Source organism: Fundulus heteroclitus, chromosome 3 (assembly GCF_011125445.2).
Source record: "Fundulus heteroclitus isolate FHET01 chromosome 3, MU-UCD_Fhet_4.1, whole genome shotgun sequence".
NCBI classification, from domain to species: Eukaryota; Metazoa; Chordata; class Actinopteri; order Cyprinodontiformes; family Fundulidae; genus Fundulus; species Fundulus heteroclitus.
Window position 1 is genome coordinate 24453366 of NC_046363.1, and position 18263 is coordinate 24471628.

General features: G+C 39.5%; 2 protein-coding genes across 8 annotated transcripts in view; both read left to right on the top strand.

Annotated features, from left to right (window-relative positions):
• The first annotated feature begins 160 nt into the window (after nt 1-160).
• On the top strand, nt 161-10333 carry dbf4 (DBF4 zinc finger). Of its 4 annotated transcripts, none has more exons than XM_036133863.1 (13): nt 161-421; nt 618-671; nt 2134-2303; nt 4869-5066; nt 5164-5214; nt 5309-5378; nt 5499-5575; nt 5697-5742; nt 5828-5873; nt 5958-6080; nt 7176-7293; nt 8832-8947; nt 9082-10333. In XM_036133863.1, the coding sequence occupies exons 2-13, from the start codon at nt 629-631 to the stop codon at nt 9794-9796; spliced, it is 1773 nt and encodes a 590-aa protein (XP_035989756.1). In that variant the 5' UTR covers nt 161-421; nt 618-628; the 3' UTR covers nt 9797-10333. The 4 variants fall into 4 exon arrangements, with proteins under 4 accessions (XP_035989756.1, XP_035989768.1, XP_035989747.1 ...); XM_036133875.1 differs by having other exon boundaries at nt 2140-2303; XM_036133854.1 differs by having other exon boundaries at nt 161-671.
• Nucleotides 10334-12679: 2346 nt separating this feature from the next.
• Nucleotides 12680-18263, top strand: part of adam22 (ADAM metallopeptidase domain 22) — an 88786-nt gene continuing 83202 nt past the window's right edge. For 2 of the 4 annotated variants that reach the window (XM_036133883.1, XM_036133887.1), the window contains exons 1-3: nt 12684-13310; nt 13533-13696; nt 17786-17862. In XM_036133883.1, the coding sequence (XP_035989776.1) occupies nt 13226-13310; nt 13533-13696; nt 17786-17862 (326 nt within the window). In that variant the 5' untranslated portion in view covers nt 12684-13225. Of the gene's footprint in view, nt 13311-13532; nt 13697-17785; nt 17863-18263 lie in introns of all 4 variants that reach the window. The other 2 variants (XM_036133881.1, XM_036133891.1) reach the window with 2 other exon arrangements.

The window sequence follows — 18263 nt, forward strand, 5'->3', positions numbered from 1 at the left end:
CGAAGAAGATCATCAAACATTCTGACGAACGACTATTATCGGACAATGAAGTTGTATTAAGATTGCTATTTGACATTTTTCGTTTCTTTTGCCGCTGTGATATGATGGGAGAAAGAAACGTATTTTGGGACCGGAAGTCACCAGACATGGCAGCCTGGACTCGACCTACCGGATTTAAAAGCGGGAACTGACCGTTAGAGGAAACGCCGAGATACAAGTTTAAAACTACCGTATTTATTCAGATGTAGTAATGCGGCTCCAACTCGAATATGATTAATATAACATGAACTTAAAGTTAACCGAGTTAGTTTTTAAATGTTAAAAAAAACAATGGCGACGGAGACCGTGTAGACTTTGTTTAAATTCCCCCAACGAGTCTGGACGTAGTTTTGGAGAAACACTGATAGATGACATTTAAATGGTAAACACGCCGTTTAAACTGGGGAAAAGCTACATTTGTTACAGAATTCAGTTTTTTGTGTGTGTGTGTGTGTGTTTTTTTTTTGTTTTTGTTTTCCGGTTCCATTTGTGGACAGCTCTGAAGTTTATAAACAATGAGCTGACCAGGCCTGTCTGGGGTAAAAAGGAGACTTTTTTTCTTGTTCTCGGTCTATGAGAAAAAAGAAGAATGAAACCGAAACCCGATCAGAATCCAGGATCCAAATGGGAAGGTACTGATTTACTTTTACTCTTTAACCATACCTTAGTTCTTTCTACACCTCCTGTCATTTTTTATTCTCAAAAACATCCTGTTGACCAGTAACGCATTTAATGGACTGTTTATGCTCTGAATTTTACACTTTTAGATGTCCAACCAAATTTACCAATTTATTTAATTTCACAAATTTCATTGTTAAAGCTTAGTTGAACATTTTATTTGGCGACAATCACTCGTTTGGTGCTTATGACTTATGTTTGTTTATATATATTTGTTTATTTGGCAGCTGACACTTAAAGTCGGGGTAGAAAGAAAATAAACTCGGCCCATTCTTAGACTATTCTGAAATACAGGATTATACCCTTCAACTTAAAAAGTGCTACTCTCTTTTTGCTAGAGTTTTAGAAAGTAATTAGAGTCTAAGAATTACCTAGAAATCCCAAGGTTTTCTAGTAACACAGCATAAATCATTGTAGGTCTAAAACTTAAAAAGGATTTTGCACATTTTCTTATAAAGATGGTCGTCCAAGTTGTTTTTCCAACTGGATGATTATCTCAAGCGAGAAAAAAAAATCCAAAGTTTTTTTTTGGTCTATTCTCAGCATTAAAAACAGGATTTGGGTCACTGTTTCTTTAAAAACACTTGCTGTATTTTGCCAATTTCATTAATTAAAAGCAGATTTTTGAGCACCAAAGCCTAATTTTGAGTCCCATTTGCTTTAATTAAAAGGTGAATACTTCAATTTCAATTGCAAGAAGATTTTCATATGTCTGTAATAATTGGACTATAATTAAAAATAAAAATGATCCATCTGCATCAACTATCGCTGCTTGTTGGCCAAATAATTTTTGAACTGCAGTCGGGGGGCCGCACAGAATTAGTCCAGGGGCTGCAAATGGCCCCCAAGCCTCACTTTGGACACTCCTGGTTTAAACAGACAAGCAACAGTTCATCCTTATAGAAAAACGCTTTTTACAGTTATATTACTAAACTATTACAGTTACAACACTGCCTCTACATAATTTTTTTATTTTTTATTTTGAGCACTTCTGATCTTATTACATAGAGATATGGAAAAATCTTGATTGAACAGCAGCTAAATTTAATAGTTATCAATCACTTTAGCACAGAACATCATACTTTTTGTTGCTTGGATCTTTCTAGCGTAACATTGGAGTTAATGACAGGCTGGTTATTCAGGCTGTCTACTTAGTAGGGATTTAAAACATTGTTAGTTTAAAAGGTAATGGGTGGCGCTTGTTTAGTTACCCCACAATATCCATTTTCTCTGGTCATGTTTGTTTTTTATTTCATTATGTTAATGTTGACATTTCAGGATTGTGGTCAAACCTTATTTCTATTTTTTTTTTTAAAAGCTTCTATAAATAGCTGCCTGTGCTTAAAATATCACCTGTCTTTAAAAGCGATGACCACCGTTGGACCTTTTCAACAGTTTGTAACTTCAATTCTTCAGGAAAAGGTGTAAATGTGAGCAAGAAGACTTCAAGGAGCCAGGCCCAGCAAAAGTCCAGTGTGTCATTTTCAGCACAACTCAAACCTTTAGCTGGAAAAGTGTTTTACCTGGATCTGCAATCCAACAGAACAGCAGAGACACTGGAGAGTGACATCAAACTACTGGGTGGGGTAAGACAAAGACCACTAATCGTCTCTTGCCTATTTTTATTTATTTATCTTATGGTGAAAACGCTCTTTTGTGCCTGATTTATTTCGCTGTCGGTCCACAGCAACGATTCTCTGAGCTTTGCAGATTTGCTCTTGCTTTCTCAATTGCATTGAACAGACTGGCTGATTTAAATTATTGCATTAAATATTGATTAATTTAGATATGAAGTATTGTTTGTACACTGCAGTAACTTGAGGTAACTTGATTATAAGTCATGTAATGAACAGTATCAGCCATGGTCGATGAAGTTAAAGAGCTCCAGCTGAGGACAAGCTCACAAAGCCCATCTGTTGCACAGCAAAGTCTGGAGGAACTAAAGGAGAAGTTATAGAATCAGCCTGAAAGGTCAGGCGGGTCTTGTGAAATTTCTTGATTCTTGATTGTTTTTTTTGGTTCTAATAAACGTCATATTAAAATATTGTATTTATCAATATGTTTTAGGTACACAGAAGGTTTTAGGTAGTAAATACAATGGATGTGGAAAACTGACATTAACATATTATTATTATTATTATTATTATTATTATTATTATTATTATTATTATTATTATTATTATTATCTGGTATTTTTTCCCATGACTGTAAAAGTGATTAGGGCTGGACGATATAGGAAAAAAAGCATATTGATAAAATATAAATCATATTGCTTCATATCGATAATTATCAACAAATTCAAAACATATATTTTAAGTGCAGTCCTGCCCATTTTATTCTGTTGCTTAGCGACTTATTCTTAGATAAAGAACACACAAACACTGAATTTAAACTCAACCTTTTATTCAACCAACGTTTAACCAAAAGCATTCCTTCGGTCTGCGTTTGTGATTGGTTGGGAGGATGTAATGGCTGTAATATTAATCTACATGGCTTTAATGCAAAAGGAAGGAACACTGTTATTCTATTGAACTTTTTATTTACCTTTTTTTCCATTGATATACGTCCATCGACTGATATATTGTTATTGAATTATTGTCCAGCCCTAAAAATGATTATGAAGTTGTTGTTTTTTTTGGGGTTTTTTTTTTTCCATTTGTCTATAAACTTTGCTGTTCATTTTCTCAGGTACTCGTAAAAACACTGCTCTAGAATTAAACATGCCTCTTTGGATTGTGGCACAAAAGCTAGGATTTCATCCTGTAACCGGTGGGTTACAGGACCCCTGAACGCCCACTCTGTCTCTCTCGGTCATTGTGTTTTTGGGCAAGGCATTTCACCCGTTTTGCCTGCTGGGGGTGGTCAGAGGGTTCGTCCCTGGGCAGCTGTGGCTGCAATGTAGCTCACCTCCATAAGCTAACACGCTAACTGTTATTAGCTTGGCGCACACTACGGTACCCAGCTGTGCTCCTCCTTCGAGCTGCGTCATTAACCATTTATTTTAGAAAACAGCTACTTAACTACATTAGTTACATTAAGTTGCGTAACTACGCTGCCATATGCTGGATACAATAAACGTATTTATTGGACATCCTGAAATGCCTGCTCGACTTCTCAAATGTGAGTTGCGTCATGCAGCTCAAAGGAGGAGCCCAACAAGGACGCACTAGGGGTGGGTGTTGCCAAAGAAGTCACGATTCGATTCGAATCACGATTCAAATGCCACGATCCGATTCTATCACGATGCATCACGATACTTGAATTATTGCGATGTATCGCGATGCATTGCAATATTTTCACTGAACACTGTTAGAAAAAAATTACAGCCATTACCAGTGGCTGACTGGCTGTGTATGGATAGTGTCTTCAATTGATACATAACTGAAAGCAACTGAATTCATCTATAGCTGTATTTATTGAAATGACTTTTGGAGGTATTGCCATGAAAAACACATATTACTGTTACTGGACACAAATATTATTATTATTGGACTGGACACACTGACAAAAAGAGCTTAGGATTTATAAAACTTAAAATGACAAAATAAGGACGTCTTCAACTACGGAAAACAAGTCCAGTTGCTTTGTTTTTTTTTTTTTTGGAACAAAATAAGGATAATCAGTGCCGTTTACATGGCCTCACTGGTCCTTTAAACCAATGAAGTTGTATTCAACTTGTCTTTGGCTGATGTTCGCCAACCATTCATGCAGTTTTATTAATTTTTTTTTTTTAAAATTAATAATCGATACTTGGCGTCAAGAATCGATGAAGTAGATCGCGAAAATTAGAATCGCGATGCATCGTCATGACGATTATTTTGCCCACCCCTAGGACGCACTTTGAGTCGAGCTAATAGTTAGCGCATGAGCTACTTGGACTGGAAGGTTTTCTTCCGAACGGGAACTTTACACACCGTTTTATATCGCTCTCAAACATCTACGCATTTAAAATAAACAGACTACGCTTAGTCTGGCGGGGGGAAGTAAAGCCTGCCGACCCGCCAGACTTATAATACGCTAGGGGAAACTCTGATCTTGGTCAACCTTAAGTTGTTTGAACACATTTCAGGTTCAGGATTGTTGCGTCCTCCCACATGTTCAAACACTTGGTCTAAACGTTATTTATTTATTTTTTTGTCCTGTGAATTTAGACGGTTGAGAAGTTTTTCAGTAAGGAAATCAAGTATCTGGTATCCAACAAGCGGGAGGCAAAGCATGTGCACCGCCTCAGACAGGACTCTCCAGTCCCCAGTCCCGACTCTGGACAGAGTTCCCCCCAGCCAAACCTACACAGTCCTTCAAACCGCGTGGACAGTGTCAAAAGCAGGTCTCCGGGTCAAGTGGATAAAGTGAGTCTGAATTGGTGTTTTATCATCCACAGCACCTTGTTGTAAAGGTTAATATATTTTTGGACATATTTTGTATTTGAATTTGTTTGTATCACAGTCGATCAAGAGCCGAGGCAAGTCTCTGGTGGAAAGAGTAGTGAAGGAGCAGGTTTGTTACACTAATGATGATATTTACCGTTATTTACAGACATGTTGTCCACCTTACTTTGTTCTGTGCTGATTTTTGTTTATTGTTCTTTAAGGGGAGGGTACAGATGGACCGAATCCTGTCCAATGCGCTGGAGTGGGGTGTCAAAATCTTCTTCTTAGATGGTTGGTTCTTTCAGCTTGTGTTGTTTGAAAGTTTATAATTATTAATAGAATTGAGTCTTGTCTCTATACTTTTTTTTTTGTATGATTTGCCTTGAATGTTTGTCGTTCTGTGACTTGCAGATGTGTTGGCTTATATTCAGAAGAAAAAGGAAGTTTTCGGGAACCAAGTTTCAGCAGCTGCTTCTGTAAAATCACAGGTGCGCTTTAAAATGTCGTGACAAAAAATGGGAGACAGTTTTTTTTTTTTTTTTCTATTCTAAGGGTACTTGCTTCATGATAAAAATAATTCCTTTTTAAATTTAGATTTTGATTCCACAGGTGAAAAGTAGATCTTCGGCAAAGCTGGGTTTTCAGAAACGGAAAGGTAAATGTCTTCTGTGGTTTTAACTGGCTTGAATGTTCGATGCCCATGGTTCCCTGTGTGCTCAGACCTGTGACATCTTTTGCAGCGGGCAGGATCGCCAAACCTTTTATCAAGGTTGAGGATTCAAGCAGGTATGCAAACTCTCAAGGGAGAACGACTTCCATTAACCCTCTTGAAGTGTGGACACATAAACAGTACATCTCCTCTCTTATCAGACACTACTGTCCACTCTACCTCACAATGCCAAACCTGCCTGAGTTTAACCTGACGACAGCGGCTCCATACAGTCCCTTCTGTGTCGAGGAGAAAGCTTCTGGAGTCAAGCAGCAGGGACACAGGTATGCTTTTGTGCTTTGTTACGCCATTGCTTTTAGCGTTTGAGCTTTAGTACCTCCCACTGTTTCACCTTTTTTTTTTAAAAAAAGGTCTGTATATAATGTAAGGCTCCACAGTAAAACATGTTTCAAGTATTTTTTTTTTATTATTGCATTAACCACCATACACAGATTGCATTATTTAAACGCTTGTTTAAAGCAGGTTTGTCTTAGAAATGTACCCACGTCTACATGAGATTACCTCTGTAAGGAAGTTTAAGATAAAAATAAGTGACTTTAATGTCCTTTTTCAGCTGATCCCTGTGCTGATATTTTTTCTACAAGAACAGCTCTGTGGGTTTTTTTTTTGGAGGGGGGGGGGGGGACCTGCTACTGAGCTCATGCACGCGCAATGGGAGCTGCAGAAGCGGATGCAGCCTTACTTCCTCTCCTCCGTTCACTCTGCATGTCGTTGTAAAGGAAGAAAATACTTGGATTGTTAGGGAAGACCTAGATTTGGTTTACAAAATGATAGGCATACCTTATAATATAGTTCTGCAAGCTATGCACACAAAAATAGCTTGTAATTTTGGGGATTTGGCTGCAGAAAACATGGGAACATGGGTATCGGGGTGTGTAATATTAGAAACCCCAAAGAGCGTTTGGAGTGGAGTATTTTTATTTATTTATTTATTTGTTTTGCTGCTTTATTCCAAGAGTCATCAATTCATGCTTTTGATCCCAATAATAAATTGTCTTTTGCATGAAGCCTGGCTGCAGTAGAGGCTGATGCTTGATGCTGATAATCGTCAAAGATGCTAAATGTCATAGAGAACCTTTACAAGGATTATATTGGCAGATGAGATGCAAAGTTTTGACTTAATATATCATATTGCATATTTCTTTTAAGGTAAAGTAGTCCTTGTTTTCATTTTACATGGGTTTAACCGTTTCTCTTAAGTGTTTTCATGCATTATCTTTTGTCTTAGTTTTTTTTTAGCTTGTAGCAATGTACAGCTCTGTTTCAGGTGTTGGGTGTTTTTAAGGGTTTTATAAATGTAATGATAATGTGGACCTCTTCCTAAACTATTTCCATCTCCTTTTGTTTCCATGTCTTAGAGGAGTAAAGGCTTCGGCTGCTGAGGAGACGGGTCAAGGCCGAAAGAGGAGCAGAGAGAAGAAGAAGCGAGGCGGTTTCTGCGAGTGCTGCATGGTCAAATACGACCAAATCAAGACGGTATGATTGCATCAGGGCAATTTCAACCTAAAATTTTATCTGAAGATGTTGTAACTTTTATTGTGATTATGGGGCAAAAAAAGTGAGGATGAATTTATTTAATTTTTTTTTTTATAATCCTCACACTTTTTGTGGCTATAAGTCGGTCACTGCATGTAGTGGGAGCCTCACAGATTCTATTTATTGCTAAATATCTTACTTTGTTGCACCATTCAGTAATGCAACTTAGCTGCTTAGTCGTGCACAATAAATGTGCTCAATCACCTTTTGAAACACAGTCTCATCCCGGCTGTGTTAGCACTTAATATTTTGAACAATTATAATACTGTACAGCATGTTTGGTCTGGGCTCATTTTGTGTGATTTACTGCATCGATGCGGTGCGACATGGAGGCGATTCAGGTTCAGCTCGTTTGCATTGATGGCTCCGATAACTTATCTTTCCAATGCTTCTTACATTCTCTGTGCAGTTAAGATCAGCCCAGTTTGCTAGCTAAATACATCACGGCTATACCATTATTCAAATCAAAAATACTTTATTAATCCCAAAGAGAAATTAAATATAGCTGTAACTCGTATATTCAGGTTTCTTCAAACAGTTGTTGCAGATGCTAGTGGCCTGTCAATAGAAGAAGCCTGAAGACTCCGAGCTACTTGGATTTTGTAACTTTCCTCCAGATTCTGCGACCTTAATATCCAAATGGGATATAAAATTAACCTTTATGAAAAAAGAGGAATCTGGACTACAGAGCCACAGCCCAGTTATTCCTTTCTGTAGTCCTGGTGAGACATTCTTGCTGGTTCAGGAGCAGCCTAACACGAGGAATGAGACGGCAGTAGCCCAGGTCCTGGATCAGTCTGTGTGCTGGCTCTCAGAGCTCTGACACCAGCTGCAGTCTGAGTGCATTTCCCCGTACTTTTAAAGGGGCTCTGCTTCACAATAAGCTCATGACTGCAGTTATCCCAGTTGCATGTGATCCTTTTTCTGCCACATTTTTTTTTTCTCCTTGCAGTCAGCTTTTTGGATAATTTTGCCTGGATGCAGCACTCTGAAGTGCCAGGTTCTTTCAGAAATGACCTACTGTGACCTGCCTTGTTGTGGAGGGTATCAGTGACTGCTAAACTGTCAGGCTAGCAGCCATCCCCATTATTATCCACTATAGGGACATTTTTGTGCTCTTATTTGTTGTTTAAATTTTCTTCAGAACTGAAGTTTGACTTTTCATTCGCTGTAAGCCATAATCATCATGGTAAATGTGTAAAATTAAGCATATGTACTGGCACTTATTTTGTCTTAATGAATAAATGGAGCCGTGACGGTTAATGCATTCTTGCAAACTCACCGATGCTTCCTGCTGATGTTAGCATTCAGTGTTGGGTTGCTCACTAAATTATTAGTTCAGTGTTCAGTTTATCCTGAAGCAGGTTTAAGAGAATTTTTGTCTGCATTTGTGTTGTTGTAGGGAGTCTTTTCAAACTCAGTGGCCTTCACCAGACAGTTGTAATCATCAATAATTGAACTGAGTAATTTTTGTTCAGCATCTGCAGAGTGAACGTCACACTGCTTTCTCCAGGAGTGATGAGTACTCGGTTGTGGACCGGCTGGTTTCGTCTTTGCACTTTAATTTCCTTCCCTTGAAAACTAAAACCACAAGGTAATTTATCTTTCTTTGCAAGCACCACATAATTAAGAATCAGATTTTTTTTTTTTAAGCTAACCTTATTTTATTTTTTTTAACGCAATTTATTCCACTCAGTTAATTTCTGAACATCTGCTGTTTTTGTTTAGACCAAAGTGCATCGTGTCCTCTACTTTATTGGCTCCTGGATCTTGTGGGGAAGCTGACCCAAGTATCGGAGGGGATGCCAGGAACTCGGAAATCACCAAGGCTGAGGAGGATCGGATCCTCGATGGGTCTGAAAGATCGCACCCGGAACAACGTTTTTGTGCAAAAGCAGACCAAAGGAGCTGCTACACCTACTCAGACGGGTCCAAGCACAGGTTTCTTGCATACAAACAGACAGCTACTCAGAAGGCTGAGCAGATCGTGAAGTCAGAAAATCCTCACTCTGACGGGGAATTTCTGTCCAGAGACAACCGGGTCGGTTTTGTTGACAAAATTCCCCACAAAGACACAAACGACTCAGTCTCTTACTTATTAGGTACGAACTTGCAGAGTGATGCATCAGCAAGCAACTTCAGTGTTGTGGCGGACGGGCCTGAAGACGCAAACAAGGAGGCTGTTCTGTCTGAGGCTGTCCAGGAGGCAAAAGTATCCTCAAAAACTGGAAACAAGCTCTCTGAAAAGGAAGACGAGATGCCCATCTTCTCTAGAGTGCAAACGATTCAGAGGAAGATCAAAGTTTATAAGCGCAAAAGGCGGAAAGTGGACCCAATCGTCGAGTCTGCAGGGCCAGAACTGGAGAACTCTGTACTGAAGCTTTGGGAGATTTTCCAGTCAAGCGATGACATGGATGTGGAGTTTCGTGGCTTTGCAGACTAAATTAAGTGAAGAACTTTAGTCACAATCTAGTTTTGTTTTTTGAGCCATGATATTAAACCCATTTAGACACGATGTGCAGTTCAGAAAACAATTTTAATCCCTAAGAAGACCTAAAAAGTTTAGGCTGATGCTAAGATAATTAAAAACAAACTGAACTTCACAAAGTAAAAATTTAAATGGGTCTGCATGGACTAAAAATATGAATTTAAGTATTTTTATTCTAAAAGTAGAACCACATTTATGTCTAAATGGGTTAAAAGCTTATAAACCGCTTCTGTATATATGGATTTATTTTATTTTATTTGATGAACGTCTGCTTCTTTGACAACTTTTCTATTTTGATACAGCCACAACGGAAGCTGAAAGCTTAACAGGACAATTATTAGTTGGTCTGTGGCTTAAAAAAAAAAATATTTTGGAAAAATTGTAGTTTTAATTACTAAATAAATATTATTTATTTCTCATTTTGGTCTTATTGGTAACTGTCATTTAACCTGAACTGGAAATTAAAGAATGTTCTCAAAGCTAATTTTGGCCATGAAATTTCTTTTTCTCATTTTGACATTATTAATAGACATACTGTAGATGATATATTATGTAGGATATAAATATTATATATATGATATAATATCTATATATATATCATAATATATATATAATATCTATTATATTAAATTTTACTTGAAATTATCCAGCTGGCCAAATGTATGACTGCATGCAGAATTTGCATTCATGACATTTTAAATATATCAGCCAACCAAATATTGTATCCACTCTCAATGGATGTTTTTGCTGAGATTTTTTGCTCTGCTCTAACAGACCAAGCAACTCTGCCATGGATGCCATTTTTCTCTCATTGTTAAATCGTGAACATTGATCTTATCTGAGGCCAGCAGTGCTTTAGATGTTCTGGGTTCTTCTCGGACCTTCCAGATGAGTCGATGATGCGCTGTTGGTAATATTTTGATGGGCCACTCTAAAGAAATCTTTGTTCTTGCAATTGCACATTACACCAACGTTTGTCTTCTGCATTTAACCCATCAACTTTAGGGAGCAGTGGGCAGCTTTACAGCAATGTTCTTGCTGAGGGACCCATATAGCGGCGGTCTGCGGGGATCAAACCGGATACTTTCAGCCTTCCCAGAATGAAAGCACTCTGCTCTAACCACCAGGACACCAGCCCCTTTCTCTGAGGGAAGTAGATGGGGCAATAGTCATTGCAATATCATTGAATGCCGTCGGTGTAAATGCTGACTGCCATGTCTCTGGTGCCAGTCAGTAATTTGTAATATTTTTTTTTTTCCAACTTTCTTTTTTGCCCACAACTGATAAGCAACCACGGTCAGAAAGTTGTGGGGACATTGTGATGTTGAAAAAAGAGTCAGATTGTTGTGAGGAAAATGTGGGTTTTCAATCATAACATCGTCATCATGATATTTAATAAGATTGCAATAGAATAATTTCCTGATGTCGGGTTGCCCACGTTTTGTTTTCTTCACATCTCGATAAAGGCTCTCTGTGGTTCACATGAGTCCTTTCTGACCCTTTCCAGATTGAAAGATGGCGTCTTTCACAAAGCACTTCAAGATGGTATTAAGGCACGTTTTTGCTGTCTTAATGGTTTGGTAAAAGGACCGACAGGCTGGCGCCTCTTATGGAGGCAACCGGGCTTCACAAGTTGAGGATGTGATGGCACCTTGATTTGTATGATCACCCAAACGGAGGATTTATAAACGCAAACCAGACTCAAAATGTTAGACTGGAAGAATTAAAAGGTGACGCACAATTTAAATTTGGAGTAATTTTAAACTCAGCTTGTCTTTGCAGTTAATGACAAAGACGCTGTTGTTTCTCATCTGTTCTTTATATCTTTCAGATCGGCTCATTACATGTTGCTATATGAGCCATTAAGCCTACTTCATGTTGTCCGGCAGGTTCTAGAGATGATATTTTGAGATACTAAGGTTCTTGCAGGTATCAGGCTAGTGAAAATGGCCATCCTGTTCATTTTATGAAGCTACCTTCATGAAAAAATCATCACTAGATGCTCCAGCGCAGTCCCCAGAACAGAGGCAACCTCTATTAGTTTGAGCTTTTTTAAGTTTCTATTGAAATCAGTGAGGAGGATCAGCTTCTAGCAAGTGTCCCATTTCTCCATTGGCACATTTTAACCTCTATCTGAATATGGTAAGTGCCAGGGGACAAGCGATAACCCCAGCAAATGGGATTCTTCCCAAGTGATTAGATACCAGTGGGAAAAAAAGCAACAAAGAACATGCAAAGACAATTAAGTTCCCAACATGGGAGAGAATGAAAACTGAACATTACAAGAATTTTGCCAAACAACCACCAAAGAACTTGGGAAAATGGAAAGACAGATGGAAATAAAAAAAATATACAAAGGAGTGCAACATAACCAGAATGAGGAAAATTATGGCCTATACAACCACAGTAGAGTAAGTTACATCCAAGGAGCCAGAACAATTACAAGGAGCTGGAGGACGAGTAATGTTGTTTTTATGTCTGAAAAAGATGTTGTGATTGAAAATGCTGGGATTTGGTGTATTTCTGCTTGATGGCAAACAATCAATCACATAGGAGGTGTATATCTGTGCCTGCAGATGATTTGTTCCTCAAAGGCGAAGCCTGAAGTACTGGAATAAAATAGGGCATTAAGGGAAGCTCTGATTTTAAAACCAAACTATAGAACAGCTCAAATTGGATAAAGAAAATGCAAGACTAAAAAAAAAAAAAAAGCTATTTTTTGTGTTTTTTTTTTTTTTTTTTTTAAGGATAGAGGCAGGCCACACCTCGCTGCTTCCTTATTGTGAAATCAATTATTGCGTTAAAGCCTCGCGGTAATATTGACGCTCATCTCATTATCTGTCATTTTCCCAATCTTCTCTGAGTGGGGGTGGGGACCTGGCAGTCTGAAGCCCGGCCAGATGATGGAGTGAGTCATGATAATAGCGGGCGCGATTGTGCAGGAATGGCTCTCCCGCATTAATTCGCCGCGGAAGATCGTTTCTATCAGCCCCGTCTCCGGAAGCCCGGGGCCCGTGTGGTTTGCCTCCATCCTGCCTCCGCTCATATTTATGCATCAGGCGTTTCTGCAGTGAGCCTCTGGACGCTGATGTTTTTAAGGAGGTGTCCCCACTCCTCCCTCTCCCTCTCCCTCTCTCTCTCCGCACCGCCGCCGGTCCGCGGGGGTCTCGGTGCGCTCAGACGCTCTCCGCGTTCAGACTCGTAAGCGACCCCACCGATGGCCCACCATCAGCGGGACTGCTCCAACCAGACGACCCGCTCCGCCTGCACACCGCTCCCCTAGCGAAGGCAGAGCTGCGAGAAGGCTCCTGTTTTATTTTATTTATTTTATTTCTTTTGGAATAGCGCATTGTTTTTAATCCTCTAGCAAAAGAGAGGAAGGTGATGATGCTGAGGATGCCATGGTGGATTCCCCTTTTGTGCGTCTGTGGATTGATGCACGTCGGTCACCAGCTTCATGCCCCAAATGGTAACAGAGACTGTTTTTGATATTCTTTTTGGAAATACGGGTATAAAAATCCTTAATGATAAGCGTTTAGAAAACGATGCTCTTATGATTTATTGCCCGAAATGTGATGATGCTACGGCAGATTTATGTTACCCAAGGAAATGAAAACCCATCGACATTTCATTTATCGCTGGTGATTTGTGCACAGGCTGGTAATGAAGTCGCTGTTTACTCTCTGTGCAGGAGACGCCTTGTCGAGCCCGAAGGCTCCGGGTGATGCGGGCAGATTCGCGGGGAAGGAGGAGGACACGGTGCCTCTCCGCCTCGTGTACAGCCGCCACAACCACAGCCAGATTACCCACGATGAGCTCAGCACCAGGGTGAAGGCCAGCCCGGGCTCCACGCAGGTACCCACCTTGTGTTGTTTTGTTGTTGTCAAGGATAGGTGGATGGATGGATGGAGGAGTCTCCGTCTGGAAAGATGCCTGCAGGACGGTTTGTTTATATCTTTGCACACTCACCTCCTCCCCTGCTTGCTGTCTGGGGGTGGAATAATAGTTACTTAATTATAAAAGCAAAAGAGAGCACCGAAAGAGTCACTTTATAGCACGCTGCACTGATTATATGCAGTGTGCATGTGCTATATGGGTCATTATTACCTTCATAACTTAAAAAAAAAAAAAAAAAAAAAATGCCCTACATACAGAAAGCTTTAGAGTCAGGGTTCTCACAAGGTGGCACGAGAAGTTTTAACCTGCTGTCATACTTCTTCCTATTTTTGCCCCGCACGCTTGTGGGGTATGCGTCACGTGGGGAAAGGAAGGCGATTTTGTGGACCATCATTTCCGTCTCATCCTTCGATTTTGTTGTTTTGCTTTTCATGCACTGAATAGTGCATGCAGATTGGAATCAAAGGTGAATCTGGAAATGGCCGATTTTTACCTGTTCTGGCTGCAAGTCAAACTGTTTGCGATACAAGATAACTGCGTACGTCCCTCACTTTTATGCATTCAATCACTGATGCGACATGTTGAAATGTGCATATTTTACAGCATTAAATGTGTATTAAGGGGAGTATGAATGAGTGAAAGCAAATGCTGATAAATAGCTTTATCCTGGCCGCTACACTTTAACCACATTCCGTTTCCCTGGAAGCCATAATGGATGCTAAATTCAGAGCTGCTCAGCGAGCTCTCACTTCTCAGGTCAGGATGTCGTTTTTGTTGTATCTCCAACCCTCAAATTCAAGCTTTCGAGTTTAGTGAGAAACTAGAAATGGTTCAGTGTCCAAAAACCAGTCAGATTTGCCAGCTGTGCTAAAAACCACTCACAAAACGTGATGGTTATGCATTTCTATTAATTTGATGCATTGAAACACTAAATAAGCATGTTCATAAATAGTTAATGCGGTACATGTTTAAATCTTTAAGATATATAAACTGTCAGAAATGCTAAAAAAACATAGTTTAGGTCTTAACGTTTCACAATGTTTTATAGGCACTGCAGCACAGCTGTTGAGTACAAATTGAGTGCAGCTTTACTGGGCTTTGAAGTTGGAATGTGGTTCTTGGAATGATTCCAAACAAAAATTAATGATTTTCCAGCTGCAAGGAAGAGAACCAGTGTTATACACTTATTGCTTTGACTGCTTGTTCACTTTAGCAGGCTGCGTATGTTAAAACCATAATCAGTTACAACCGGGCAGATATCACTATGTTTTAACGATGCAGCAGCCATGTTGGATTTTTAGATCAGGGTCGGTGAGAAACTTCACTTGAAATTTCAACGTATTGGAAACTTTGAGGCAGTTATGTTACTAAGAGCTAAATGTACCGTTATCCTTTACCCAAACAATGGAGTCTCTGGGCGAGTGTGTTTTACAAAAAAATACACACTCAATAAATCGTAAAAAAAATCCTCAGTATTTCACCTCACTCTTTTAAAATATGCGCTATTAATAATATGTATTGGTATAAAGTATTTGAAAACCTTCATTTACTGATGTAATACTGGTTGCATAAATAAAAGAAAATAAGGAGCTGTTGCTTTAATCCATTCACCTTACTTTTGAACCACCCCTTATTTCTCATGTCGCAATCAGAAGCTTTTGCAGACCTGAGGCATAAAGAGGAACCGGAATATCATCTAAATGAGTTTCCCCTGACACCTACATTTCAACACTAGCATGCAAAAAATTACTTTCAGAGAAATTGCTTTGAAATATGTTTTATTTTACATTTTAAAAACAGAAAAACACCCACTATCCAACAGGGGGCGCTAAAAACTCTGTTTTTAAGTGGTAAAATGTCCCATCATCTTATAACAGAGGGCTCAATATTTGCTGTGTACAAAACAACAGCGAGAACATTTGCACACTTCGTTAGGGATATTGATGCAGGAGAAGCGGTCTGAAAACAGCTAAAGTCATGCATTTATTTTAGGAATTATGTTGCTATATGTAGATGACCAGCCAGGAATTATAAGGCAGGTTAAACAACAGCTGGTCTTATCCATGGTCTACCACCCACTGTCTACTACATTTATTTATTTACATAGCAAAAACATTCTGAAAGCTCTCCAGAAACAGAGAGCTAAAATGCACAGTAGCTATTCGCATGCAGAGCGAAACACAAAGAAAAAACAAATTTTAATTCCTGTGAATGTATTCAATAAAACAGATTAAAGAATTGCTCATATCTCCTGGGGTTATTTTAATCGGATGTATGAAATCTGGCCATGCATTATATACTTTATTTCACCAAGTTAGTTTTTTAGGTGGATTAGACTGTAATTGGTAGCAGTGAGGGTGGTGTTACACTGTTCTGTCTCCTATTTTTGTGTTAGACAGCAGAATCCTCATTCATGAGAAATCATTAAAATATCTACATATTAGGAATCATTTTTAAAAAAGCAACAGATACGATTTCCCCTGCAGCTTGTCTTTAGATTTTGTAATACTAGGCTGACACCTATTCTTGCGTCTTTAATGGTTTGATTGTTATGTCCCAGCGTTACAAATCCGGATAAGCGTTAACTACTGCATATTCCTATTGCATGCATAAAATTTACAAATATGGCAAAAAGCGTTACGGCTCCTCATCGTAATACACCTGCTTATTACGATTTCAGAGTTTAGACAGAACTGTAAATTACATTTAAACTGAGGAAGCGACACTAAAATATCTTTGAAGGGAAGTTGTGGGCTGTGCTGTCTTTTCCACAGAGAGTTGAAGGCTGTGATGTCACTTACACAAAGTTTGATCAACTTACTGGCTGTTTTTAGATGAATGGCCCTAAAAACAAATCTGTCAAGTAGTTCTTTAAACGCGTGACATGTGGCAAGTTATTTTTAGGGTCGTGTTGCCTATTTTCAGTCTCAGACACAAATACGACTAAATGAGATGTAGGCGGGGGAGGCTCAGCAGAGTACTCGTGTTGTTATGTTTTTTTTTTTTGTGTGTCAAGTGGTTTCATTTGTGTGATTTTGGCATTTTTTTTCTGGCTGCCTCTCTGCTTTTGGCATTGATGGCTCTTGCAGTTATACTCAAGACAGTCAGGAGAGGAAAGTCGGGTCAGCTGAAGTCAGAAATCGATGTAAGCAGAGTCAGAGTTGGTTTCTTAACGATTGTCTGCGCTCTGTCAAGAGGCCTCCACTAAGCAGGGTTCCTGGTACCTCCCCCCCACCCCCCCATCCAAATCCCCCCCTGCCACAAGAAATGTGATCAGATGTATTGCATTAGCATTTGTAGGTGCTTGAGTAAAAACCCACAGACTCCTTCATGTGCTCCCGAGTGCTCTGACTAGGTACTGGCACGCTCCACCAAACAATAGTCTGTGGTCCCTGTGGACATCAGGGGGACCCGGGTCATTCTTGGGTGAGCACGGGGGCATTTCCTGAAGAGAAAAAAAAACCCTCACATCTAAACCCCTCCTCCCCTTGTTACCACGCCATTCGATAATAAAGGAAGCCCGTGAGCCAAGCGGAAGGGGGAGGGTGTTCAAGGGTGTCTTCTGGACCTACAGGAATTATATTTGGTAGTTGTCATCGACCCAATGGTTGTGCAATAAAGACAGCACCATATGCGACACCTGGAATAAACCCAGCTCCATGCAAACCACTCACTTTATTTCTCCTTTTGTAGCTGAGTGCACGGATTTAGATATTTCTGATAAATAAAATGTCAGGTTTGTTTATTTTTTACATCTCTGTTGGGGAATTGTTGTGTCAGAGTTTACTAAATTTGTAATAAATGGCTCCTCTGCTAAAAAATATCCCCCACCCCCTCAAAAAAAAAAAAAAAAGAAATGTCAACAAAGAAAATTAACCTTGAAGACTTCATTAAATGGGTCTCTTCCTGCTGATTTGTGCTGCAAGAAAGAACAAGCAGACATCCATCAATGTAGGTGGATGGCTGATCCGTGTGAATGCTAATGAAGCGAACCGTGAATGTGACCGCCTGCAAGTCGTAAATAAAATGTCCTTTCTACACTTTCAGATGGAGCACGTGTCCCAAGCAACCTTTCAAGTGGACGCTTTTGGGAAAACGTTCATTCTGGATGTGGAACTGAACCAGTGAGTAGGAAACAGTCAAATGAAATCTGTGGTCTGTCTTTCTGACCGGCTGCATGCTCGTCTTTCTTTCGTTCCATCGTGTTTATGTGTTTTAGCTACTTTATGGGTAATAACTGAAGCACTTTGTGAGGAATCTTTGTTAATTCACTGTAAAACCGATGGCATCCATAAAACGAGAAATTATTTCTTCTGCATGAATCATTACTAAACGGATAAAAACAAAACAGATAAAGCATAAAATGTGTGCATTAACATAGATCTTAAACAGCAGTTCAGGGTTTAGCCGGCGTGAGGCAGAAAGCTGTTCAGCATTCAGGCAGTCCTGCTCTTGATGCTGCTGTTCCCTCACCCTGGTGGCAGTAGATCTATACGTCTCTGGTTGTGAGGATTGTTTAGAGCTC